The 25,525-nt window shown below is 52.2% G+C and overlaps 12 protein-coding genes across 12 annotated transcripts; 4 read left to right on the forward strand and 8 right to left on the reverse strand.

Annotated features, from left to right (window-relative positions):
- Positions 1–135: 135 nt before the first annotated feature.
- CC1G_08693 (hypothetical protein) lies at positions 136–3,069 on the reverse strand (the record flags this gene model as incomplete). Its single annotated transcript, XM_001837628.2, has 18 exons — positions 136–169; positions 226–283; positions 345–368; positions 423–455; positions 510–526; positions 579–599; positions 662–684; positions 741–811; positions 872–988; positions 1,047–1,060; positions 1,112–1,170; positions 1,228–1,334; positions 1,388–1,494; positions 1,550–1,610; positions 1,663–2,036; positions 2,092–2,578; positions 2,632–2,695; positions 2,746–3,069. The coding sequence occupies 18 exons, from the start codon at positions 3,067–3,069 to the stop codon at positions 136–138; spliced, it is 1,995 nt and encodes a 664-aa protein (XP_001837680.2).
- Positions 3,070–3,554: 485 nt separating this feature from the next.
- On the reverse strand, positions 3,555–3,758 carry CC1G_08694 (hypothetical protein; the record flags this gene model as incomplete). The annotated part of the gene is made up of 1 exon (XM_001837629.1): positions 3,555–3,758. The coding sequence occupies one exon, from the start codon at positions 3,756–3,758 to the stop codon at positions 3,555–3,557; it is 204 nt and encodes a 67-aa protein (XP_001837681.1).
- Positions 3,759–3,926: 168 nt separating this feature from the next.
- On the reverse strand, positions 3,927–4,384 carry CC1G_15532 (hypothetical protein; the record flags this gene model as incomplete). The annotated part of the gene is made up of 2 exons (XM_002910945.1): positions 3,927–3,992; positions 4,055–4,384. The coding sequence occupies 2 exons, from the start codon at positions 4,382–4,384 to the stop codon at positions 3,927–3,929; spliced, it is 396 nt and encodes a 131-aa protein (XP_002910991.1).
- On the forward strand, positions 4,264–6,122 carry CC1G_08695 (hypothetical protein; the record flags this gene model as incomplete). Its single annotated transcript, XM_001837630.2, has 6 exons — positions 4,264–4,312; positions 4,378–4,971; positions 5,019–5,148; positions 5,202–5,391; positions 5,442–5,958; positions 6,012–6,122. Exons 2-6 carry the CDS (start codon positions 4,537–4,539, stop codon positions 6,120–6,122), a joined length of 1,383 nt encoding a protein of 460 aa, XP_001837682.1. The 5' UTR covers positions 4,264–4,312; positions 4,378–4,536.
- A 92-nt stretch (positions 6,123–6,214) lies between these two features.
- CC1G_15533 (hypothetical protein) lies at positions 6,215–7,179 on the reverse strand (the record flags this gene model as incomplete). Its single annotated transcript, XM_002910946.1, has 3 exons — positions 6,215–6,738; positions 6,807–7,034; positions 7,095–7,179. The coding sequence occupies 3 exons, from the start codon at positions 7,177–7,179 to the stop codon at positions 6,215–6,217; spliced, it is 837 nt and encodes a 278-aa protein (XP_002910992.1).
- A 424-nt stretch (positions 7,180–7,603) lies between these two features.
- On the reverse strand, positions 7,604–9,122 carry CC1G_15534 (hypothetical protein; the record flags this gene model as incomplete). Its single annotated transcript, XM_002910947.1, has 4 exons — positions 7,604–8,088; positions 8,140–8,736; positions 8,787–9,005; positions 9,062–9,122. 4 exons carry the CDS (start codon positions 9,120–9,122, stop codon positions 7,604–7,606), a joined length of 1,362 nt encoding a protein of 453 aa, XP_002910993.1.
- Positions 9,123–10,425: 1,303 nt separating this feature from the next.
- On the forward strand, positions 10,426–11,214 carry CC1G_08697 (hypothetical protein; the record flags this gene model as incomplete). Its single annotated transcript, XM_001837632.1, has 1 exon — positions 10,426–11,214. One exon carries the CDS (start codon positions 10,426–10,428, stop codon positions 11,212–11,214), a length of 789 nt encoding a protein of 262 aa, XP_001837684.1.
- A 973-nt stretch (positions 11,215–12,187) lies between these two features.
- Positions 12,188–13,930, forward strand: CC1G_08698 (hypothetical protein; the record flags this gene model as incomplete). Its single annotated transcript, XM_001837633.2, has 1 exon — positions 12,188–13,930. The coding sequence occupies one exon, from the start codon at positions 12,188–12,190 to the stop codon at positions 13,928–13,930; it is 1,743 nt and encodes a 580-aa protein (XP_001837685.2).
- Positions 13,931–14,590: 660 nt separating this feature from the next.
- On the forward strand, positions 14,591–19,810 carry CC1G_15535 (Setd1a protein; the record flags this gene model as incomplete). Its single annotated transcript, XM_002910948.1, has 6 exons — positions 14,591–14,956; positions 15,037–16,503; positions 16,562–17,650; positions 17,771–19,491; positions 19,553–19,674; positions 19,731–19,810. 6 exons carry the CDS (start codon positions 14,591–14,593, stop codon positions 19,808–19,810), a joined length of 4,845 nt encoding a protein of 1,614 aa, XP_002910994.1.
- Positions 19,811–20,540: 730 nt separating this feature from the next.
- Positions 20,541–21,425, reverse strand: CC1G_08701 (hypothetical protein; the record flags this gene model as incomplete). The annotated part of the gene is made up of 3 exons (XM_001837636.2): positions 20,541–21,049; positions 21,103–21,327; positions 21,392–21,425. 3 exons carry the CDS (start codon positions 21,423–21,425, stop codon positions 20,541–20,543), a joined length of 768 nt encoding a protein of 255 aa, XP_001837688.2.
- Positions 21,426–21,747: 322 nt separating this feature from the next.
- Positions 21,748–23,522, reverse strand: CC1G_08702 (hypothetical protein; the record flags this gene model as incomplete). Its single annotated transcript, XM_001837637.2, has 2 exons — positions 21,748–23,144; positions 23,204–23,522. 2 exons carry the CDS (start codon positions 23,520–23,522, stop codon positions 21,748–21,750), a joined length of 1,716 nt encoding a protein of 571 aa, XP_001837689.2.
- Positions 23,523–24,344: 822 nt separating this feature from the next.
- On the reverse strand, positions 24,345–25,152 carry CC1G_15536 (hypothetical protein; the record flags this gene model as incomplete). The annotated part of the gene is made up of 2 exons (XM_002910949.1): positions 24,345–24,886; positions 24,936–25,152. 2 exons carry the CDS (start codon positions 25,150–25,152, stop codon positions 24,345–24,347), a joined length of 759 nt encoding a protein of 252 aa, XP_002910995.1.
- Positions 25,153–25,525: the final 373 nt, after the last annotated feature.

The following is a 25,525-nucleotide window of genomic DNA, read 5'->3' on the forward strand; positions in this document are numbered from 1 at the left end:
TAGGAGGATCCTCATTACCGTCCGTCCACCAGGAAGAAGGCCCGATGAATTTTCGGTTAACTCTGGTTCAGTACATGACAGTACACTTCCTATAAGCCTCACAGAGACCTGTTCGCATCTTTCCAACATCCCTCTTCACGCTTCATCTGTATCAAACAGCAGCTTCGCGCTACCACAGGACCCGCCTATCAGTAGCTTGAAGGGTACCATGGAGTAGAGACTTACGCTTCCATCCAGAGGTTCTGAGGGTGAGCGTACGTGTCTTTCGTGTACCAGAGGCGGTCTAGATCACGGTATGATTTGGTCAAGAGCGGATATAGGGAAATGGGACGAAGTCTACTTACGCGTTGCTGGATCAGAGCGGTAGGCTGAGATGATATGTGGCGTCAGCGTGATGCCAATGACCTCTGTGAGGTACATACCGAGCGGTTGGCTCTCATTCAAAGAGCTGTAAGCTGATGTGCAATCCGTGTAAGCCAAGCGTCATTTTCACGACTAGTCTCCCTTACCAGTTCGCCAATTATGCCTGGTGGGCTCATTTAGCTAACATATCCATAAAACGGATACCTTAAACGTACCTGATATTCGCTCTCACGAGCCTACAAACAAAACAGAGTTTTAATATCAATGCAAGTGATACCGTGACTCTTTGGCTACTTACAGGTCAGGAGGCGCAAGAGGATCCTATTCATGTCAAGTCATTGGCTGAATCTCTCAAACTCAGGAAACGAGTAACTCACAGGTTTGGCACCAGTAGTCTTCAACTCCGAGTCGAGGTCCCACCATTCGAGAACCTGGTTGCCTGCGATACCTGCACAAGGGAGAGCAGTTGGTAATCCATATCCAAGAGCCAAGCGTAACAGAAATTTACCTTTGTATTCCATAGGTTCTCCAGGCTTCCCGCCGACAATCGCCACTTTAGTGTTAAATTTCTCGCGCATAATCGCGCTGAACATTGCGCATGTCGAACCACAGGCTCCGTTTCCGACTGAAAACGAAGGGCTCGAATATGATCCTGAACCAAAGGGAAGCGTTCAAAGACATACATATGGCTACTTGGCTGCTTTGCGTTCAGTTGAAGATCTCGGACTATAGACCTGTCCGTACGTACCTCAAGTCAAAAGGAGGGGTTTCCGGTCGGTTGACGACGAACCAATCCCGACACCGATCCTGTAGAAAGACAAGGCTCAGGGGCATCGCACAGATCACACCGAACGCATGCCGTACATGAAGGAGCTGAGATGTCTTCTCAGTCTTCCCGTTTACCGTGGTGGTCAAAGAAGGTTTGAGGTAGTGATAGTTGGAAGGCATTTGTGTATCGTTCGTGAAGGCCCCTTTGTTGGAAACCATTAGCTTTGTCTGGGCACTCCTGCTGGCAAAGACTCACAGTTATCACCGGCGTAAAATGACCATTGGTAGTTCAGACGATAACCTATCACACCGTCGATGACTTTCTCTGCCAAAGGATGCGACCGGGTAGTGGAGGTGAAACCTCTTGGGACGGATATCAGTCAAGCTAGGCGTTCGACTAAAGGCAAATGGGTCTTACCCGTAGCCCTCGTCAGCAGCGAGGTATGCGTAGAGATATTGTCCCAAGCAAAGGAAGCCGCCTGCGATTCTCAGAGGTGGTTTGTAGACAATTATACACGGTCACCGACTCACCTCCATTGTTGCTCAGATCAATCAAAAGCCTTGAAGCGCCCTTTTTCTTTAGGTCATTGACAGCGAGGTAAACATCCAATTGGAATTGGTCGAAGTTGCCTGCAAAGGATCCGATGTACATGACTCCCGTCTTGTTATCCGGAAGCAGGTAAGATTTGATCACGAATGTACTGCCTTCCGTTGAAGGAACGGTCGGGAGGTATGGATCCGGAAGGGCTAGTGAAATGTGCTTGCTTGGATCCAGGACGTCGCCCTTGGGGTGTCGGACAGGGGGAACCTCTTGCTTCCTGCGGCCTTCAGGATCAGGGAGAGGGAAGAACTCTTTGAAATCCACCCCGTTGGTGTTTTCATTCGCTGCACAGTTGATTGTCCAGCTATGAAAGGTGATGAGATACGATAACCTGGTCGAAGTAGATGGGGATGACGTACAAAGATTCTCGGTCCTCAAAGGGATAGCCAATAAACAGCGCGTAGAACGGCACCCTCACATCCTCCGGCTCAGTCGAGTTGACTGGGATCAATCTCATTGGCAAATCCGGTCGAGTCACTTCGATAGGTCCAGCAAGATCCCCGACCCTCTGGGACCATTCGTTGGAAGCAATCCTGTAACTGGTGTACACCAGGTTCACGCGGATGCCATGATCCAGATAGTTTCCGGAGATCGTATTGGCAATCTTGTCCACATAGTCATAGGGGTCCATGTCGTCGATAGACAAGACTTTGGCACCAGCCAAGCGTTTCCAGTCGAAACCGATTTCGTCGAAATAGTCAGTATAATTGGTGCCCATGAGTGTCATCAACTCGACAGCATTGGGTGCGACATAGATCGAGTGTTCGTCGGTTTCTGGGTCGTAGAGAGAAGTGATTGGGGTGGGGAGTACACTTTGGTATGATGTGTAGCATTGGGGGACGTAACCTACCGAAACGAGGTCAATCGAGTCACCCGGTGAGAAACAGGGCTTTACTAACGAGTGTGAGCGTCATTCAAGCGGAGGGTAAAATCTAACACATCCTTGTGGAAGTCGTAATCATTCTATTATTCCTTTGTTAGTATGTATATCCAGCAAGAAATCAATAGCGTACCTCGTAGACAGTGTTGTTAATGCGATCGATGTGGGCTCGAATATCACTCGTCGATCCTTCGAATGGATGCGGGGAATCCAAGTAATAGTTTTCGAAAGTGTAAAAGTCGAATACGCGACTGAGTGTTGTCAAGACATTCTGTCGAATAGTCTCGTTGAACGGCCAGGACTTGTAACATGCGAGAACATCCAGAGGGCGTGCATGGGTACGACCAGCCAACTTTCCGCAAGGTTCGACATCGTCCGCTATGGCTGCTGGTGCGCCCAAAACAGTCGGGATGCTGAGGATCAGGCTTATTCCAAGGACAGATTCGAAAACTTTCATGATGAGCCCAAGAAAGTAGCTGCTAGATAGCCTTCTTGGGGTCCTTATATATCGAATGGTGACCCATCACATCGAATATCGTTTCATCTGACCAACCTCGTCGTCGACATAACCGGCTTGAGCCCTGTATTTCTCCGTTTCTTTCGACACAGGCCAAGTGGCTGGCACACGTGGCGGGGTCAGCGAAGCAATTAGAGCTTCTGGAGCTGAATTGTATCGCCTTTGAAGCTTCGAGGAAGAAGTGGGGTATTTCCGGATGATTCGGTTATCGTTGAACGGTGCGATTGGTGGATCAAGTTCAATATACGCTCACGATTCGAAAGGCGAGAAGGCACCGGGCAATTTCAACGGTACGCACACTACGAAATCCGGTCAATAACTGAGAGCATTCCTCGCCAACGAGACTACCCAAGACTTACCGACAACCAGGATAGTAACGGCTTTTTTAGAACCTCGGTCATATTGGGGTTTATCCATAGTTAGTTTCAGAACCAGAGTGCATCAGCGAAGGGGCCGTTTTCCATTTCCTCGTCGTTGGTGGTCGAAGCAAACTCGTAGAAGTAGAAGCCGATGGCCGGGCCTGGAAGGCTTTGGACAACAAAAGCAATCATTGCCCTTGCGCCAAGGTCGGAATGCAGACCGAGCGTTCTGTTTTGCTCCCAAGTGCCCAAGCGGTAGGCATAGGACATGGTTTCTAGATTTCTATACCATCCTATAAACTACAAAGAAGGGTTGGAAAAGGACCTCTCCAACAGTTCCAGAGTGCGAGCTTCAGGATCGACGCGTTCACGCGTTAATGAGCGCGTCCGTCGGCTGATTTTCTCAAACCTAAACCGTGACTCCCAGACCATTTCCCGCTAGTGTACTTCCTCACTCCAGAATCGGTGCTGTGGCTCATTGTTCGCTGCCTTTCGGCTTGCTGACTTCACGCAAGGCAATTTATGTGACTGACGTGCTGAGTTAGATCCCAGGACTCAGTACTCACCTGCAGTTTCTTGCTGATGAAGTAGCTGAGAGCCCTTCCTCCTTCTTCCACTGACCGTTCCCCTACCAGTATCGTTTTGGTCAGCGCATGGTCATACTGAATGCCAATAATTTGCCAGTATCCCTTATCGCTGTTCTCGAAGCCTTTGGACAACAAAGGCAAACTGTGATAGGGGTTCCCACACCGATTGGTCTTCGTTCCGACTTCGAAGTTGCAGTCGCCTGTCAGACTCGTGCCCGACCTGAAGCCACTAGGATGGTATTTGTCTTGTTCTTGCGCTTTAACTAAGAGAGAAAGACGACTGACATTGATCTCTACTCCAGCGGTCATGACTTGACACGTGAATTTGTTGTTGAGGAACGGGGAATTGCATAAAAGTTCGCCGGCACGTTTGGATCTTTAGCCGACATCCCCCTCTCTTCCCCGCACCACCATTGCCTATTTAGCGCCCGGTACAGACCAGGAGTCAATTATACCCCGCAATGTCCTCGAAACACCCTTCATATCCACAGGTTCCTGTGCAGCCTTGGGAACCCGTCGACATCCGGCCGCTGTTGCCCATCTACCCTCCGCCAGAGCCCCTTGAATACCCCGACCTACCAACCCCACAACGCAAGCCCAACCTCGGTGCCCCCTTCGAACTTACGACACACATCATCCCTGCATGTTACCTACGCACTGGACGCTTTGAACCCGTTCCGCCTCCTCCCCCGGAAGGGATTTCGAAGGAGGAACGAAGTAGACATATCCAACGAATGAAGGAGGAACTTAGATTCGAGAGAGGTCCCTTGCGGACGGATGGTTACCCCAAGGTTCTGTGGAACTGCATCAACCGTTACTCTCGCAAGGGTCTAAACCCTGAGCAAGAGACCGGGCTTACTCTATTCTTCGCGCATGCCAATGGTTTCCCTAAAGAGGTGGGCTATACGTTCCTTATCCAAGTCGCACGACTGACATTTCACAGATATGGGAGCCCACAATAGCCAAACTGTTGTCCTTACCCTCTAGCAACTCGATTGACGAGATATGGACCTGGGAATCGGTTCAACACGGCGACCCGGCGCTCATAAACCGTAACTCAATTTCCAAATACTGTAAGCCACATCCCTCATCTCAATCGGCCCTCACAGCCTAACAACATCTCAAGTCGACTGGCAGGACAACACCAGGGACATCGTCAACTTCCTTACCAACTTCCTCCCCGCTCGATCCTCTGCCCGCTCCCTCCCTCTCCACCTCAAACGCATCCCAGAGACCGAATCTCTACATAGAAGGGACCATGGCTTCCTCAATCGGCGAATAATGGTGGTCGGACACTCCTACGGCGGTTGCACCTCGTAAGTTCCCATCTTCTTCATTAGCCAATCCATTGACACGCCTCGCGAAGCACACTTGCCGTCGAGAATTTTCCGAAACTCTTCTCCTCTCTTGTTCTGATCGACCCGGTGATGCCCAAACCGTTCCCCACGGCCGAAGTCGCCAGAATAGCTCACGAGAAGACAGACGCTCTGTTGACCGGGTCGCTTGCAAGGCGTGATGTTTGGAGCTCGAGAGAAGAAGCACTTGCTTCGTTCCTCAAGAACCCTTTTTTCCAAGCATGGCACATCGACGTGTTGAAGGTTTACGTGGAGGCAGGGTTGTACGATAGCACGGATAGCCAAGGGAATCCTGTGGTCAGATTGAAGATGCCGGGAATTTATGAATCCATCATCTTCGCTGAGAGGACGGTTGGAGCAGAAGCGTATCAGGGCTTGGCTACCATCCCAGAACGCATCCCGATACGGTGGATCATGCCTGGCAGGGAAGATGCAGACGAGTTTGGGGCACCTGGCGCAACTCAGGAAAGGTGTTGGACGAGACCAGCTAATTCAAGTAACGTCAAGATTACCGGGGCAGGTCATTTGGTGCGTCCATCTATCTTCATTTTTATTATCACTCTTCTTATGACACGTTAAAGATTGCTCAAGAAGCACCTATCGACCTGGCGGAGGACCTCGACGGGTTTATCCAACGCACTTACCCATGTCTTTCTCCAGGATCGCAGATCGCCCTTCGTTCAAGTTTGTAAACAATTTACTTGCGAAAAGGGCAATAGAGTTTCGAGGAACAGAATCAAGAGGCATCAAACACAGAAAAGTGGTACACAGAAACTATCTAAGCCTAAGCCAACGAGACATACCGAACGCTCGCCTTCCCCTTCGTGGCCCGCTTCCACTCCTCAGTCACCACCTTGCTCTTCACAGCCGCCGACAAATACGGCATCAACTTCTTCACCCCGGCCTTCGCAAATATCGCTGCCCTCTTCTCCGCATCCTTGTGCAACTTGAGGCTTATATCGCCCGCCGGCATCGCCTTGATTCCTTGCTTTTTGGCTGCCTTAAGACACGCGACGAGAGGGTCGAACGCGTCTTTGGAAGGAGCCTCGGCTGGGATGGAGGCCTCCCGGTCGATAATGGCGGGGCGGAAGGGCAGGTCGGAGATGATTTCAGAAGTCCACCTGAACTGTCCTTTGAGTTTACAATTGAAGCGCAGATTGTTGGGGTGCATCTTTCCGGCCGTGATTAGTACGATCTGGTGGGAGCGGGCTAGAAGCTGGGAGAGGAGGTAGGAAATGTCGATGCAGCCTTTCATGATGATCACGAGTGTGAGTGGTGACGGTTGAATGCACGCCGCAAGGACGTCGACTGTTATGAGGAGAGAGGCGGAGGTCAGAAGAACGCCCGTACGTTCGCGGAGAAGTGAGCATACGAACCAACCATCCGCTGCATGTTCTGAGGTCGTTCTCCAGTTGGGCGCGAACAATATGTCAGCGAGACTCCTGAGAGCTGTAGCTCTGAGCGGATAGCTCTATGCTCAGCAGAGAATTCTTCTTCTCCAAGATATGCCTTGAACAAGGTGACAACACCCGAGTCCTGCACCTTCTGCGTAATGGCGGATGTCACCGCGTAGCCAGTCGTGTGAAGGGGTATTTTGCAGGCCTCTGTATAAAGGGGCCAGAATCAGGGTCTTTGAAAGGACGTATAAGCATCGGTTGAAATACCTGTATCCCAGAATATGTTCACCACTTTTGGGACCTGGGCGGGGCAATATGGAGAGGGTACCGTTGACACGTAGCAGCGCTCCATGGATGTGAAGAACAAACCTGTCCCTGCGACCTATGGCCTAGTATAGACTTCCGAAGTTTATGGTTAGGTCACCTCACCCTGCCTCTTGAAGGGGCTTAGTTCTGCCCCTGCCAAACAGACTTTTCGGTCGTAAGCGCCTGCGGGGATTATGTGGCGACAAAGATGTGATGGTAACAACGCATACGCGCCTTCACCTGAACCAAGAAATGAGGCTAGAGCTAAGGTATGTACAGTATGATACGACTAAACAAAACTATGGACCTACGGACTAATGTGCAAGTAATCTATCCAACCGGGTGTACCAGTAATTACAGTCCAAAATATTCGAGGGTATCCAGAAGCCAGAGTCCAAACGCTAGATGAATCTACAATGCAAATCACCGACCAGAGAGTACTACTTGTCCAACTTCCCCGTAGAGAGCAGCTACTTCAACGGGAATATAACGCAATATTTGTCGGGAATATCGGCAGGACCAATCCAACCAGCCTCAGAGGCGGCACGGACGAATTCGAGAGTGTCCTTGATGTCCATGGCTTCAAGGCCCTTTCGACCTCCAAGAGCTCTCCGGACGCGCTTGACGGTCGGCTTTTTGCCATGTGGGTCCCAATCCCTCAGGCACTTGACGAGGCGTTTGAATACTTTACGAGGTGCATCCGAATATCTGATTCGCTTGGTGTTGCTCTCCGAGTCGTCATCGTCCTCCGGGGAGCGAGCTCGCTTGGATGGCCTAGGGCTGCGAGCCTGAGTGAAGATGTCGAAAGGCGGTTGACTGGAGGAGCGGGATGCGTTGTTCCTCGTGTCATCTTCCTTGTCTGTATCTGTACTGCGGTTTCCAACCTGGCTATCGTCTTCGTCCTCTTCGTCCTCTTCGTCATCTTCATGGTCGACGTTCAGCTCAGAAACAGGACCTGTAAAGAGTTGTGAGGCCCGATTGTTGAAATGGAAGAGGAAGGTCTAACCAGTGGAGCTGATCCTACTGTAAGCCTCGCGCTCGGCGGCATCCAAGGCTTCTAATGCTGATATGTCAAGAGAGATTTCGTCAAATTCATATTCGGACTCCTCCGAATCACTTGCGAGAATTATGGGTGAGCTTAGTGAGCCCTTTCCAAGAGATGAAGGCTTGCTACGCGATTGAGCATGACCATCGATAGTTTGATCACTCACGGCATGGGTAGACCTCGGTGTGGACCGTTCGCCTTTCCGGTTGGATGAGGCGGTAGGTTCAAACTCATCCGAACTGACCGACCCGCGTTCAGCTCGAGGCTTACTGGCAGGGGCTGCTGCCTGAACGACATTTAGAGGGTTGGACCTCGTCGTCGGCTGCTGCCATCGCACTGGCTTCTTTGCAAGAAGTTCAGCTCGTTTAGTCACGCTATCCCAAGTGCGATAGGTCGCCGAGTGAATGGTCATGCCCGGGTGAACCTCATTTCGACGGATGAGAACCACGTCATAGCCTCTCAGACACAGCGTCGCCACGGCGTAAGAGTAATCCCTGTCCTCAGAGACGACGACGACTGTCGCGGGCGCTGGGTTGTCGCATGCAAAGAGGATCATATCTACTAGACGAAGGTCAGGGCATTTAAGCGGAAAAGGCGTTAGAACAGACCAATCATCATCTTATCGACAACCTCCTTGCGCCCGGCGTGCTCACAGTCGACCAGCGTCATGCCCATTGCCTGAAACTGGTCACGGCGGGCAGGGCGCATCGTCGCTATTTGCAAGTAGGCCTTGAACTCCTTAATGGAACCGTATTGCTCGCCAATTTCGCGAAAGGCGTGGGGATAGCCGTATCCATTGTTCTCAAAATTCTTAGGCGGGAGGTTTTCTGCATCGTGACGCGTCATTTTCTGCGCTGGCGCAGAAGCGAGATTTGACACTTACCAAAGTCCCAGAAGAAACCAACCGAATTTGTTGGGCGAATTGTGCCCATTGATGCTGACATTGTGTGGTTGGTAGGAAGACAAGATGCCACGTCTTCACTTTCGACCAAACGCGGGTGAGAGGGCACTTTAGGGGAGGTCAATTCTGGTTTTTAGAGCGATTGGCTGGACAAGGTACCAAGCCTGGTGTTCAGTCACCTCCGTCGTGGGGGACCGATCGGAAATTGATCGAAACTATATGTTCTCAAGCGAAGTAAGAACTGGTATCTTTTGAGGAGTCAGAGAACATATCTAGAAATTAAGCTATTTACTGACCGAAAGCCGTTGCGACCCCTTGTATCTGACATTCAGATAGGATTGGCAAAGTTACAGAGCCCAAGAACATAGGTTCGCGGTGTAGAGCCATCAGCGATCACCGCGTTTTGATGGACACGGCCACTTCCCGTCGACGCGGCCGCTTCCCTTTCGATTTTTTTCAGAAAACTATTTCCCTCTGCAGTTGTTCCGACCATGCTATCCCAGAAGAACATATTCGCCTTTCTTGTCTTGTCTTGACAATTCATCCCGGCGGCAAGGCAGAGGGAGAAGTTTCATGGTCTGTAAAGGTGAGCGCGTTGGAACAATATTTGCTGATTGTTTTCAATCGTCTTGAAACAGTTGTATTTCGACGACTTGCCTGAAGAGCCGCTGTTTACCTGCGGCCCCTTTCTCTGCTATCGACGGCGACCTTTCTTCACCAGGGAGCTGGCCTCTGAACACTCTATGTGTTACCTGCTCATACTTGAGTATCGCGGCCCAACAACCGTTACACAGCTAGATGGTTCTACTCGGCCGGGATCTGACTCAGGAATGCTCGACGAAACCTGCTGCTCTTGGACCTTGGCTCGAACTCTAGACGACGGGAACTTGACCGCACAGGACGATATGATATATGTTCCATCTCGCACTTCCTCTACGAAGGACTGCAACTCCCTGCCTCACTTCATCCGGTTTCTGCGAGCTGAAGGACATTGGGGTGTCCACATCAGGCTGCTTCTCCTAGGTCGAATCTAGGGCGCGTTTGCCCAACGCAAAAGGCTTGGGAAAGAATTTGGGTAGAGTAACGCCGTCACGGCCGGAGCCTCGCTACTTTCCGAGAATGGACTGTGGCCTGCCTCCATTGTCTACTTCCACTTCAGTTTCCTAACACGGCTTCCATGGATTTCGGGGTGACAATGGATGATGCGGCTATGGCACTTTGACGCCTGGGCTTTAAATACGCTCCTCCGTTTCCAAGCTTCAGCCACCACCATCTACCCGCCTTAGCCTCACTGTCAAGCCTATCCCATCGCGCTCTTTGTCCAGAACCACCGTGACAGGCAAGCGATGTCGAGCTCAAAGAGTCCGCATCGCGCCGCTGACCCTATCATTGGGAAAGATACCCGTCGACCTGCCCTGTCCGAAATCACCAACTCCGAAAGGGCTGCGCAGACCACGCCTGTTGATATCAAGGCTGAAGAACCCGCCGCCCAGGACGCCGATACTCCACCCTCCACTGAGGCTGAGGCGCATGGGCCTAAAGGCGAGAATAGACCTCGCTTGACCATTCGCATCCCACCAAGTGCTACGACTACTAAGGTGGAGTCCGGTGCAGCGACTCCCACTGGAGACAAAACTCTAATTGCTTCTGACGACGAGAAGACCGTTCCGGAAGGCAAAACCCGACCCGCTCTGGTCATCAGGATCCCGCCTCTTAAGGACGTCGCTGCTGCCGGCAAAAAGGGGAACGAAAAACCCTTGACTATCACTATTCCCCCGCTCCGTCGCGTATCAAAAGCTTCCTCGACAACTGAACGAAACTTGAAGCGCAGTCGCTCTCATGTCCCAGACGTAGTTCCCGACACACGTCTCCCCACTATCATCATCCCCAGCAATAACCAAGACCCCTCGCGGGAAACCAAGCGACGAAAGTTTTCCTCTATTCTGGCGGATAATCGTGGCACAGAGCCCCTTAGCGCGGGGGGAACCAGCGACCCTGACGATACTGGTGAGGAAAGTGACGAACCGGAGATCGAACCGGCCACCGCTCAGGAGGGCGACGAAAAGGAAAGCGGTCAAGAGGCCGAAGTCAACGATGCTGGAAAGAATGAAGGCGACGTCGAAGACGAAGAGTGATTTCACAAATAAGACTGTCATACCACCAATGTTCCAATTTCTCTTTTACATTTCTGTATGTTCATATGTATATATCATATATGTAGCCCTAAAACGACCTTATTCAATGGACATCCAGCTTCAGCGCCTGATATGATCTTGGTTGATACACAGGTAGGTGCATTTCCGTCTTCGGCTGTCACACTGTCGGCGCTGTTGGATATTGAATCTTCGCGCTGCGTATTGCTGAAAATCCATAGGTATTGTTCGGGAAGGTACCTTTGATTCATTTATGGTTCAAAAACTCCTCTTTCAACTGGGATCCACTGAGGTCAAAGATAATCCGGTCACCACTAGCTGATCCACAGTGGGCGCCTCGTATGAGCATTGCCCCCAGATTTTAGGAGAGTGTTTGAACGATTTGACTCGTGACTTTAGGTGCTACATTTGACCAGCAAATTGATATTGTCAACTGAGATCGGTTGGGACTTCCGCCTGTTGTCAACGGCATGTGTGAGCCCTTAGTTACCTCATTTCGCACAAATTAACGTTTCAACCAACTTCTAGGTCTCGCCATTCGAAATGTATTTTTCTCCACCAAAACATCGCAGCGAGCCACTCCATCCCATTTCCACCAGTTTTGAGTGAACTCGTCCCTTTCCGCCCAGGGAAAAAGTCGGGACTCCAGATTAGGCAATGATCCGTCTCGGACATGAACCGCCCGCCATCCACGATGCCGACGCAGTCCGCGACCCTGAGGTTGTTACGTTGCACCAATGCAATGCCCCCAGCAGCAGGCCATGGACTCGTGTAGGTCCTAGCCCCTTTATACCATATATATCTCGGTGGACGGCTTCCCAGCTCGTGTTGATGTTGAACGTCAACCTTATCCTTGTTTTTTGAACTTCGAACCGACATTATATCGACATAGAAGGCGCTGGCGACCCCACAACACGACACGAGTTCAAGTTCGTTCGACTGTCGGTTCGAATCAATGGCAGCTTCACCACACGTTGTTGTGTCTTCGTCTTTCTCTAGTTCGACTGCTACGATGAGGATGAGGACAAGCTCTGCCCCAACCGTACCACAAACGACGACGGCCATACGCAAGCCACCTATCAGACAGGTAGAAAAGGGGCCTCGTGGAGCTCGGCCTCCGCTCGCTACCCTTTCCCAAAATTCGGGGTCGTCCAAAGTGAAGGCTGGCCCTTCAACCTCATCCAAACCCCCAATGTCAACGTCGTCTATGGCTGGCCCAAGCTCATCTACTTCCCCACCCAAGAGGAAACCAGCACCTCTGAACCTCGATGACTCCATCGACCATGTGGTCCTCTACACATTCAAGTTCAAAAGAACAGCATCACCATCTCTAGCGTCCGCTCGACCTTCTGGTGCTCGAAAACCCCTATCGAATGCTCGGATTCGGAGGAAGCAGGGATCGGTCGCGAGTTTGGGTGACATGGGACTAGACTTGGGGAGGGTTGGGCTGAGTTCGGCTGGCGTAACAACTTCCCAACCTGTAGTCAAATCGACAGAGACACCGACGTGGGCGACGAGATATCCTGCTTCAGCTGCAGCAGCCTACCCGCCTCCAAGCTCAGCCTTCAGTGTCCGGCCCCTGCCTCCAATATCATCATCATCTGCGATCACTCCGCCCCCTGGCAGAGTCGGCAGCCCGGGTATCAGACCACTTCCATCGTTACCTCCTACACCCCTTATCCGACCTCTACCCCGCCTTCCAGCAACATCAAGACCTATTGAGGGGCCGCAATCACCTGTTGGCAGCACCTACACCAGGGCACCCACACCTCCACCTCCTTTCTCTGACTTTCCCATCCAAGGTTCGAGGACGATAGATGTCGAAGATGGAAGAACGACGCCCCCTCCACCATTCACCGACTACCTTGACGCTCCCGCAGCAGGGTCGTCGACCGCCCATGGTTCGTCCGAACAGTTAGGACCGTTACCAGCCGAAGGGGAGGAAGAATCCGATTCCTCAACACACATACACCTCGTGTTCGCTGCCTCGTGTGTTCCATCCTCCACAGGCACAAGCACAACTGTCGCCAACTCCACACCTTCTCCCCGTACCCTTCTCTCACCCCCACTTCTCCGACTCGACGTCTCACCCAAAACCCTCCGGCGAATCAAAGGAGCAGCTATTTCAGCGACGGAGATTGAGCGCAGTATCCTCGCTGACCTGTTCCGAGAGAAGGTTATATCGGAAGATTGCGAAGAAGGCAAAGTGGGTTGTGGGGTTGTGGGCGGTGATGGGGTTACCGTGGATGACATTGGTGTATTGGGCGGTCGTGATCAGGAAGGGACAAAAGAGGGTGTAAATGGGGAGGCAGAGGGTGGGGAAGACAGCGCTGGCGGTGGTGGTCGTGGCTGTTTGGGTGATCAATCAGAGGGTGGAGAAGAAGAATCGACGCCCCTATCATCGACTGCGGAAAGCGGACACCTTGGAGAAAGTGCTGGGTTCTTCTGTGAAGAGATTCTGGCTCGGACTGGGGGACGTGTTGCGTCCGACTGCGAGAGCATCTTGACGCCTGTCACGCCTCATTCCGAGAGGAGGAATACCGTTCTGAGCTTCGTGAGCTACTGCAGTACGGATGGGCACGATGTAGATAAGGACGACGAGGGCATGTGGGAGTGGATCATCAAGGACGGGGTGCTGCGCCAGTCGTTTTTCCAGGAAAAGTCGCTGCGGCTGAGCGCCTGTGGAAAGTATTGGTGAATTCAATTTGAGACTGGCTTCTCGCTGCCGTTACGACTTTTATAACGATTTTTTTCTTCCGCATCTATACCGCAATTCTTCCAAATTTCTCCATGCACATTCAACATCACACCTAGAGTCATACAACCGTAATAGCATTTTCTAGTTTTACTTACTACCAACCCAACTACTTGTTTCAACGTCCACCCTGGTACCACTTTGAGGAGAAGAGGCGAGAAGCGATGCTTATCAGACGTGGATGTGACACGACTGGGGTAGACTGCAAGTTGAGAAACATAACGAGAGGCTGTTACGTGGCTTCTAAAGGTTGTTTTGTCGCGCAATTCAGCCACGAGACCTTGGGAGAGAAAAAGAGAATTCCGAGTCATAATCAGCGGGGACCAAACATGCGGGGGCGCTGGGCACGAATGCTGTTGAGATGATCGGCAAGGGCGTTCAACAACGTGGGCAATGAGCAAAAGGATAGCTTGAGAATGTGGTGGACGATGAGGAGGTGGGTGTCGATGGTGGACGTTGGGGACGAAGTTGGGTTGGTCGTTGTTTGGTCCGGCATCGCTGCCACGCGCGCCAAAGCTCTGCCCGTTCTCAATCTCCTACATCTTCCTCGCCGTTGTCCAATCTTTTTTCTGCGTCGCCGCCGCCTCTGAACAGCGACCACGTATGTCGGGGAGACCTCCTCCAAAGGGTCCTAGGGCTCTGTCGGCGGCTGGACCATCGTCCTCGTCGACGGCACCGTCCTCGAGCTCGCTGTCTGTCCATGGCCCACCTCCTTTGCCGTCCCAGCGCCCTCCACCAAGCTCGCACTACTCAAAACCGATTCCAACAGGGCCTCGAAGCCTTCACTCGACAACCAGGTTTTCCCATTCGAGTCCCAAAACACCGTATAATGGGTTCAGCAACAACAGCAGCTTTGTAAACTCCGCTGGACCAAGCATGCCCAATGGCTTGAATGTCAGAGATTCACAGAGCAGTCGATATTCGTCCTCAACAAACGGTAAAAAGACAGAAATCGTGTCTGAATCGACGGTTAGCTACTCAGACTCTATTTACCCCAGACCAAGATTGATTGACTTTTTTTATGATTTCTTTATATTTGGTGTGTACAGACCCGGCAACCAAGCGACTCACAGCGACTGAGCTGGTCAGAACCGACAACAAATGGAATTGCGCCGTCAAACTCGATTCCAGAGACTCGTCCTTCGATTTCAATACCAATTCCGAGCTCGAGTTCAAGTTTGGCGGCGCTGCCTGCAAAACGAGCTTCAGTACAAATAGCCTTGCCCTCGTCGTCGAGCCGTGGCCCACCACCACCTCCGCCCGACGAACCACCCCCGCCGCCGCCTCCTCCGTCTCAACCTCCGCCCCCAGCGCCGCCTCCACCCGAGCCATCGCCGTCTCTGCCCAAACCACCACCGCCGCCGCCGACTTCAATACGACCGCCCTCGCCGAAATCCCAGCCCCCTCCTCCGCCCCCGCCACCCCCGCAAACTCGACCTCCTTCCCCACCAAAATCGATTCCACCTCCGCCACCACCTCCAACGTCGAATCCCGAGCCTCCTCCGCCCCCGCCACCCTCTGTTCCAGCACCTCCTCCGCCAGAGTCACACCCGCAGCCTGGGCCATCTACACGAATACCTCCGCCATCGTCACAACCCCATTCGCCAATACGAAGTCGTCCCATTGAGCTGCCGCTTCCCCCCAAACCGGTGCTCTCAGAACGCCCCCATCCTCGGATTCACTCGCCCCCTCGCGGCTCGTCGTCACGAAACCGCTCTCCGAGGCCTCGCTCGCGATCACGACCGCCCCACCCATCTTCTTCACGACCTCGGTCCCGTTCTCCCCGTTCGTGGTCGAGGTCGCCGTCTCCTGGACCACGGTACCACTATGATCGTCGGCGGTCACGATACTCACCACCACCCCGTCGGGATCGAGACCGTGATTGGGAACGGGATCGGGACTACCGACGTCCTTACCGGTCTCCACCACCTCGAAGGCCAGATTATCCGCCTTCAAGTCGTCTACCTCCTCGACCACTGTCACCACGACGGGAACGTGAACGGGAGCGAGACCGGGAGCGGGAACGGGAACCACCGCCCCAACCACCCACGCCGCGCACACGATCGCCGGAGAAGGAGCCTGAGCCGCCTCAAAAACTCTATTCCCTACCACCTCCACCAGAATGGCCACCTCCAGGGTCGAGCGAATACCCCAAGGACGAGCGGACGTTCAAAGTTCTCTACGACGCAGCTGTGGATGTTAATATGGCTAGCCATCCATCTTTTGTCTCCAACTACTCGAAACTCCCATCCTATTACCGCAGTCTAATCGACCACCTGAAGAAACACGCGTCATCCGAGGTCCAGCAGAAGCGGTTACAGACGACGGGGAAAGGAAAAGGGAAGGAGAGTGTGGTGTTGTATAGGTATGAAGGAGAGGTGATCACGACGAAATCGGAAGAGGATGGGTTTATGGAGGAGGAGCCTGTGCCGACCGATCCCAGGAAGCTGGAGGGTGTGAAGGCCATTCGACAGTATCGAGGGTATAGGGAAGAGCTAACGCAGGTGCAGTACGAGGTGAGTAGCTAGCACATCTCGAGATTTACCGGTTTAAACTGACCGATTTACTCCCTAGTATGACGAACACTCCAGTGGCCCTCCACCGCCCACCGCGGTCCTTTTCACCAACCTCTCCCCTCTGACCTCAAACAGCGACCTGAAACGGCACCTTGGACAATATGGCCAGATAGTCTCATTCGACCCACAGATCGACCGGGAAAAAGGAAGCGCACTCGGAGTCGTACATGTCAGGTTCATGACGCACGAAGAGGCTAGGCGGTGTCTGGAGAAGGAGAATGGACGGAAGGGAGGGTTAAAGAATATGCAAAGGGAGGAAGAGTGGAACGTGGTGTTTGACGGTGAAGGGAAGGTACTTCAGTCGTACAAAATCCTGTTGGATCAGGCGAGGAAAGACGAGCGAAAGCCAACTGGACCACCAGCAGTAGGGCCAGGACCAGGACAAAGACCGAGGCTTCCGAATGGAATACCGAGCACAAGTTCCCTGCCTGCGAGGCCTACCGGTGGCAGTACGCCGCAAACACCCATCCATCCCTACTCTAGCCATGGGCCACCACCACCGAAGCCACCCCACCTACCCGCGAGCGTGCCCCCGAACCCCATGCATGCAGCTCAGCAGTCTCACTCGCATTCCCATTCGAGCACACCCAATGATCGACATTCCAGATCCTACCATCCCGACCGTGACCGCGACCGTGGGGACAAACGTAGCCGTGATCAGCGTCTGACTCCTCTGCAGCCACCTTCAGGCGAAGCTCCTATCCCTCACGCGCTGCTCAGGGCGAAGGAACAAGTTCTGCAGAAACCTGCCACAGATGAGAAAGGGTCGAAACCGGATATTGACAATGCCCGTGGCATGCACGTCGACTCACCTTCAACGAATGCCCGTGAACCGGCTCAACCAGGCCAACCGTCTTCATCGTCCCTTTCGACGTCTGCCACCGCTGCTCCAGCCGAGAAGAAGCCCGTCATTCCAGAGATCTCGGAAGAGGAGAAGGCCAGGGAGAGGGAGAGAGTGATGAGAGAGTTGGCGAGCATTGGGAAGGAGTATGTCCACGTTCGGTTCCCTCCCCATGTGAATCCCAATACTCTGAAGGAGAGCAAGATTCGGCCATATTTTGACAGCTTCGGTACGGTCCCGGACAAGGTGAGCATCCGTTTGTTTGTTTGCTCTTTGTGCCCTCGTGAATTGGACCGTTTCTTTTCTTTCACCTTCCCTTTTTGTCTTTTCTTACCTTTTTTGTCAAATCTCATCCGTACTTCCTAGATCCTTCGCAACTTTGAAGGGGCATATGTTACCTTTGCTAAACCCGGATCAGCCGTTCGAGCTTCGATCTTGCTAGCCACGGTGCCTCTTCTGGCACATCGCGTGAAACTCAGCCATCACCTGCCTCCTCCTCCTCCCCCTCCTCCAGCATCTGAATCCACAACAACGCCACCCTCTACAACATCAACCACGTCCCCATCTAATTATCCACCATGGACTCCCGACGATGCCAAGAAGATCCTGGACCAAGCTCACGAACTAATTGTGAACGAGGTCAAGGCCTTGCTAGAAAAGGAGCTGAACGACAAGTTTATCTTCAACGACGTCAAGCAGGCCATGATTGAAGAAAAGACATCTCTAGCGAGCAAAAACGAGCAGCAAGCGGCGGCCTCGAGGCCCAAGGTCAAGATGGGCTTGAAGGGGCTGTCGTTCAAGAAGCAGAAGAAGCGGGTGGTGGAGGAGAAGAAACCGGTGGAGGAGGAAGAGGTCGTGGAGAAGAAGGAGAGGAAGGACAAGAAGGATAGGAAGGATAGGAGTGATGAGAAGGCCGTTTCTGCGGATGTGGAGCAGGAACAGGAGATGGAAGAAGAGGAAGAGGAAGTTGACCGTCGACCAAGGAAGAAGGCCCGGAAGGATGTCAAGAGACCCTCGAGGATCGTCGATGATGACGATATCGAATCAGAGGATGAACCTGAGGACTCTCGACTTCGCGCCGACTCTGCAGCTGTCGAAGAACCTCGACGTAAACGTGCTACCTCCGAGATCCAAGAGGACGATGACGAAGCTGAGGTGGAACAGCCTGTCAAGAAGAAGGTTAAACTTGAGGCCGGGACGACGAAAGGGAGGAAATCGAAGAAATCGAAGAAGGAACGTGCAGTTGAGGTTCTACATGTTGACGAGAACGACGACGAGGCTCAGCCTCCAGCCGTGGCCAGGATTGTCGTCAGATCGGACCTTGAATCCACCACGTCTCGCAGCCCATCCCCTACCTCGCGGCGTCCTACACGTGCAGTCACTCCCCCTCCGACGCCACCTCCCAACCCTATCGAACTCGGACTATGCGAAGACGAAGAAGATTTGTACTTTGCCAAACTTGCTTTGGCGGGATATGATCCTTCTACGGCAGTGGCACAGGAAGAGGCACCGGCAGCAGGAGCGGAATCAGCACCGGAACCCTCGGAGCCGACGTCCTCGAGGAAGCATCTTACCGGATCGGCTCGAACGGAAGGGTTCTACAAGATCACGAAACAAGACAAGGCCATGTATCTCGAGCAGTACAAGTCCAAGGCTGCAGCAGAGGTCATACCCTCCGTCCCAGCGGCTGAGAAGCCACCTCCTCAGCAAGTCATGTCGTCCCGTTCGAACCGTGCTAATGCCCGTCGTCGCGCGGCTGGTCTGGAAGAGATCAACCAAGTCCAGAGAGCGGTGGCGTTGTCCAAGGGCGAAACTGCTGCTAGTGAGCTTACGTTCAAGTTTAACCAACTCCAGACGAGGAAGAAGCATTTGCGGTTCTCGAGGTCGCCTATTCACGATTGGGGTCTTTATGCCATGGAGAAGATTTCAAAGGGTGAGATGGTGATCGAGTATGTGGGAGAGGTTATTCGTGCGCAGGTCGCAGATAAGCGGGAGAAGACGTATGAGAAGCAGGGGATTGGAAGTAGTTATTTGTTTAGGATTGATGAGGAGTTTGTGGTGGATGCCACGAAGAAGGGCAATCTTGGGTACGTGGTATGGGCTGTAGGGACGATTGTTCTGGTTCGCTAATGCTTCTGATCGCCGTAGACGATTGATCAACCATTCTTGCGACCCTAATTGTACGGCCAAGATTATTACGATTAGCGGGGTGAAGAAGATTGTCATCTATGCGAAACAAGATATTGAACTTGGCGAAGAGATTACCTATGGTATGTTCGTCATGTGTCCATCTAACTTGCCGTTATTAACCTTGGCAACTTGCTAGATTACCACTTCCCCATCGAACAAGACAACAAGATTCCATGTCTATGCGGGTCGGCCAGGTGTCGCGGGTATCTGAACTAGAGTTCTATCCACGATGGGCTTATGCTTTTATGTGTTATGCGGTCACGTCTTTTTCGGCTCAATCCACCCTTGTGACGAGGTATTTTTACCTCCTCGACGCTTTAGGCGCGTGCCTACCTTTCGATGTCTATTCCTTTGTTTCTTCTTTTTCTTTTATTTCTTCATCTTTGGCTCCTTCCCATTCTTATGTGTGTTTCTATACCCATAGCTCCAACCATCTCCCCCGTCTCTTTTGCATGTTGTCAATGTTCTTGTTGCACATCCCCTGACGCCCTTGCTCTAGCACAATCTGTATTCTTACTTATTTCCCTTATGTTTGATATACTGCATTTTTTCCGCCCATGTACACCGAATTGACGATATTGTGAAAGCAGATCATCCAGAGGAATAGGGACATGAACTTTGAATAAATCGTAAGGCTATTATTACATCCAGGATAGAGTTACAGAACAGGCCGGAAGCAGCAACAATACATCAGAATCAGTGGGCCCCGTTAGTCGTTAGTCGTTAGCGCGTTAGCCCGCAACCAGGTACAACAGGCGAGGTTCTAGGGTTAATTTAGCGAGACCGAGAAATCTTTAGAATATTTCTTTTTTGCCCTGGAGCAAACACCATGTTTGATCGCCAGTTCAATGTACACTCTTGAACAAGTCCTCCTTCTCCTTTGTTCCAAGTTTCCGGAATATACGCGTGTGAGAGACTATATGGTGCCCTCGATCCAGCTCGAATTTCAGGCATTAGGGTGTTTCACGCTCGCTTTTTCGAGCGTTTTTCGACGCCTTTTTGGGAACCTTCTTCTGAACCTTTTTTCGCCTTTCTGGTCGCGTTTCGACATTGACCTCGTTAAGATCGTCTGTGTCGTCTGTGTCGTCGAAGAAGAGGCGAAAGCTGACAAAGGAGGGGCCACTTGAGAGTTCGATGGTAGTGATGGCCCATGGCCACCAAAGGCGAAGGCATGTGATCCCGGTTGTCCCAGAGAAACAGAAGGAGCGACAGTCTGAGAGGAAGACGCAAGTGGTGGTGAATTCGGCAGGGCAGCCCTGAAAATATCATCCCAATGGCCGATGCAACCGACAGGGTTCAAAGCACCAGGAGAGTTGCCGCCAACGACAAATGCCAATTCGTAGCCTCGTTGCCTGAGCTGTGAGAGTTGGTACCCCCATGACGAGATTTGGGACGCGGATGTGATGATGATGACTTTGCACGACAAGTGGTCCTGGAGGAAGCTAGTTATGTTGGCTGAAACGTGTCAGTTTACAGGCTGTTTGAACGCGAAGATAATGGGCTCTCACCCATCATGACTGCAGCGTGATCATGAGCGGTATGCCCTCCGTATATCATTGAGAGCCCAGCATGCTGCATCTGCGATCTACGCTCGACGCTGCTCAAGGGCGGCTGTTTGATCGATGTTCCAAGGTATCCGTTCAAAGTGATTATGGGACCAAGGTGCTCGAGTTTCTTTCGTATTGCGTCCATGACCTGGTAGCCACTCAACCCGGCGGGAGGAGGGCAACGTTCTTTCAGCAAAAGACAATATACCAATATTAGCGAGTGCGAATGGTGAGTTTGAGCTCCACAGACCTATATTCCAGAAAACGCCGATATCCTGAGACATATCGATCGATACTTTCTTTCTTCCTCGTTATCTGCTGTGGTCAGTCGACTGTGGCTTTAGCAAAGCATAGTCTGAATAGCTTTGTGGCCTTTGTGTCTGAGCGGCAGTGTGGGTAGCTCGGACTTTGAATTCTGAGTATGTCGACCCGTGGGACTGTTAGCCAAGTTGACCCTTGGGCAAGCTCAATAGTATAAGTATAGGACGGCTCTCCTAGTATTCGAACTGCTGTATTTTACAAGTACAAAGTGCACGAACTACAATTGTTAGTCCCCAATGCGACGGTTATATAGACAAGATGCTCGAAAAATTCCCCTCGACGATTTCAATATTCTGTTCGCCTTCGCTTTGCACTGCGAAAGGCGTCAGGAAATTCTGCCGGGGTTGTTTCGGTTTTGGCATCTAGAGGGCTGGGCTCAGGCCGCCCCACTGATTCTTCCGTGGAGGCGTCATCGTAAGCGTTAGCTTCATTTACACCGTAGTCGATATCCTCTTCTGCAGCCCGGGAGAAACTGGCCCCATCTGCAAAAAGACGCTGGGAGTCCTCGAGCTCGTAGTTGAGAGTGTCATTTTCAGGAGACACACCCCCCTCGCTGGGCTCCTCGTAATCACCAACATCTGCATACTCCTTCCAGGATTCCTCCTGAGATGAAAAGTCTTCAGGGTCTACGGCCACTTCCTCAGGGACCTCTTCGGGTGCGGTGTAGACTCCGGAGTCGTCGTATTCACCTCCATCGTCGCCATGTAGTACCCCATACACGTCTTCATAGCCATCTCCTTCAACATCATGTACTCCAGCTTCGTTGACATGCTGGTCTTCTTCACCGTCATGTTCCCCATGGTCCTCGTTGTACCTGTCTTCCCCGACGGCATGTTCCACGTAGTCGTCGTTGCATTGATCTTTCTTGACATCGTGGGCCTCGTGGTCGTGTTCTTCTTCTCCTTCGCCGGTGTATACATCTTGGTTTCCATTGTATACATCTTCGTCCTCGATGTATTCGATGTATACGTCTTCGTCGCCGGTGTACACCTCTTCGTCGCCGGTGTACACCTCTTCGTCGCCGGCGTACACCTCTTCGTCGCCGGTGTACACCTCTTCGTGCCCCTCCTCACCCTCCACAGATGTCCCGAGATGACCGCCACGGATCTCCCAATCACTTGGGTTGGCATAGTCGACAGGCTCTTCCTCTTCGGAAACGGTAAACTCAACTGCATCCTCCGCCTCGAAGTCTTTGGTCGCACTGCCAACGTCGTCCTCGTGCAAGGTGTCGTACACTTCTTGCAGTTCCTCCGTCCCGTCCACCAAAGGCCACGCCTGCTGTTCGCTGAGATTGTCGGCCTCGAGGCTTGTAGGATGTTGACTCTGGGGTGGTTCTATCTCTGGGTATGCTGTCACTGATTCAGATACAGCGCGGTGTTTTGTCAACAACCAAGGTTTCGAAGAGGTTTCCTTTGCCACGGGCCCAACACCAAGGTGAGGTACCGTTTGTCGATGCAGTCGTAATAGTTCTGCCTTTTCAACAACATCGGCCCATGCGTATATCGGGATCGAGTGCGCGAATAGGTCGGGTTCGGGGTTCGAGGAAATAACAACGACGCCATATCTCCTGTCACGCAGCAATGAAAGCGTATATGAGAAACCCGGGTCTCCAGTGACGAGGACGAATGTGATGGACCCGTAGTTGTTCCTCCATCCATCGAATGCGTAGAGTAAAATATCCGCTGGGAAAAGGAGAAAGCCATCAAGACGGGAAAGGAAGATATACAGTCGTGTCACTCACTTATTATCTTTTTGCCCGCAATTTCGCTTTTCGAGCGAGGGCAATCTCTCAAAGTCACCCCGGAATCCAGTAGCAATTTCCTAGTGTCCTCGGGGACACTACTCACGGAAAGGTATGCCTGGACAGACACGACGGGTCCAAACTTCTTTGCTATGTCGTGAACTGTTGATATCAATTCACTCGATAGGTCCGCCCTTCGGCGACCGATACCAATGCTCTCTGTGTCCAAAGTCTCAGCGAGGAATTTGTCTTGAACTGGAGACTCACCCCAATCCCAGAAAACGACAACCCGGTCGGTTTTCTGGACTTCAGTTCCCATGGTGGATGCTACTGAACTGGCTGATAGATGGCCTTAATGGCTATGGGGTGGTGGTGGTAGCGGTTACAAAGGCTGCCAGGCCACTGGGCCACAGTTGGGATGTCCGAGAAGCCGGAACGGAATCCATTATCCTGAAGCGCAAGGGGAGTGGCACTGACGTTTGGTGCGGAGCCCAGAGAACAAAGGAGAAGCATTCGAGAGAAATGTTGGAGAAATGATTGACGGAGCGCCCGGTCGATAGAAGTCGTTGACAAACAAATACAAAGCGCACACTGTGCAAAGGTTCAACGTTCCTCGTCAACAATCATGTCCAAGGAGCCGACAATTACACCTCCCTCACAGCAGGAGCAGAGATTGCCAGAGGAGCTTTCGATAGAACTAGACGAGGGTCATCCCTGGCTGCCCCTCCTTCCCCCAGCTGATCGTTGCCGGAAAAGTAATGTCTTGTCAAAGACCCACAACTTGGCTTCAACATCGCGGCGATTCTGAAAACAGAGCACCTGTCGACTTAATTTCGGCAGAAACGATATCAGGGCAACCGCGATCGCGCTTGAATTGTGCCAAATCCGCCGCAAGTGAACAGTCGCCTCGACAGACGACCCGGGATTCTGGTAATTCAACTGACCAGGACGACCGGACCATGGACGTTGACGTTGAGCAATGAGGCGGGGCAATACCCGGTCCTGATTCATTCATCAAGCTGATGTCAATATACATAATAATTGCCAACTGCTAGAGAGGGGTAAACAGGCATACCCCACTGTGGCTCGTCTAAACCTTGTGGCCGATGGTCCTCCGATGTTGTTTCTGAGTGATGACAAACTATCCTGGTAGGACTTCCGCAGCCCAGAAGTAGGCTCGAGGCTTGACGCGTTGGGGGATTGGTCCCCGGCGCCCCGCAGGCCATTGGACGCCGTTTCCGAGAGGTTTTCTGTACGATCTCCACCGTTGTTCCTCGTAAGAAAGATCCCCGCAGTCCTCCGGGTCTTCCTCGTAGGAAGCCTCTTCATTTGGGTCGGGGGCGACCAGAGATCGCCATGGCTGTTGTATAGTTGACCGTGGCAGGACCTGGGCATTCCACTGGGGTTTGGCAGAGCTGTGCTCTGCGATAGGTTGAATCGCCACCTGAGCTTTCCGCCAGCGCGATGATGTCTCTGCCTTCGCAACAACGTCCACCCACGAATATATTGGTATTGAGTGAAGGTTGAGGACTTCAGGCTTGGAGGAAACGAGTACAATGCCGTACTTTCGAAGGCACAGCTTCGAGAGCGTGTACGAGAAATCTCGATCACCAGTGACAAGCACAAATGTGATCGACCCGTAGTTGTTCCTCGAACCATCCAGGGCGTATAGAAGGATATCCGCTGCACATGCATCAGAGAAAGCATAAGCATACGTATGACCTCTACTTACTTAGTATCTGCTTATCTGCAAAATCCTTCTGCCCTTTCCCATGGGCGCAGTCCCGCACAGTAACTCCAGATTCAAGCAGCAACATCCTGGTCTGCTCTGGTGCAGTGTGTGCGGACAGGTACGCCTGAACCGAAGTGACTGGTCCATATTGCATTGCGATGTCTTGCACCGCCAGTAACAAGTCCGCAGAGAGGTCATGTCGTTTGCCTACAGGCATGTTCTCTGCATCCCAAGGAAAGCAAGTTCAGCGATGAACTTGATTCGACCGATGACGCGCCCCAGTCCCAAAACACGGCTACACGGTCTGTTTTCTGTATTTCCTTGTTCATTTCGATGTCCTTGGAACTATGGTGGGGAAAGGCCGCTTTGTACAATGTCGGCAAGAACTGAGTTGATGCTCAAGCGCTCACGATTAAGGTTGGCGGGGAAATGCGAACGCCCGGCTGGCAATTAATCAACCGTCCGATACACCCGGACCGGAACGCGATCATGTCAAACGCGAACACGTCGAACGCACGCGTTACGCGTAGCCATGAATCAATGGCCATGAATCACGAATCCTCTGAGGTGAACTCCCCGATGTCATTTAG

Source organism: Coprinopsis cinerea, assembly GCF_000182895.1.
Source record: "Coprinopsis cinerea okayama7#130 chromosome 6 map unlocalized cont3.6, whole genome shotgun sequence".
Taxonomy (NCBI): domain Eukaryota; kingdom Fungi; phylum Basidiomycota; class Agaricomycetes; order Agaricales; family Psathyrellaceae; genus Coprinopsis; species Coprinopsis cinerea.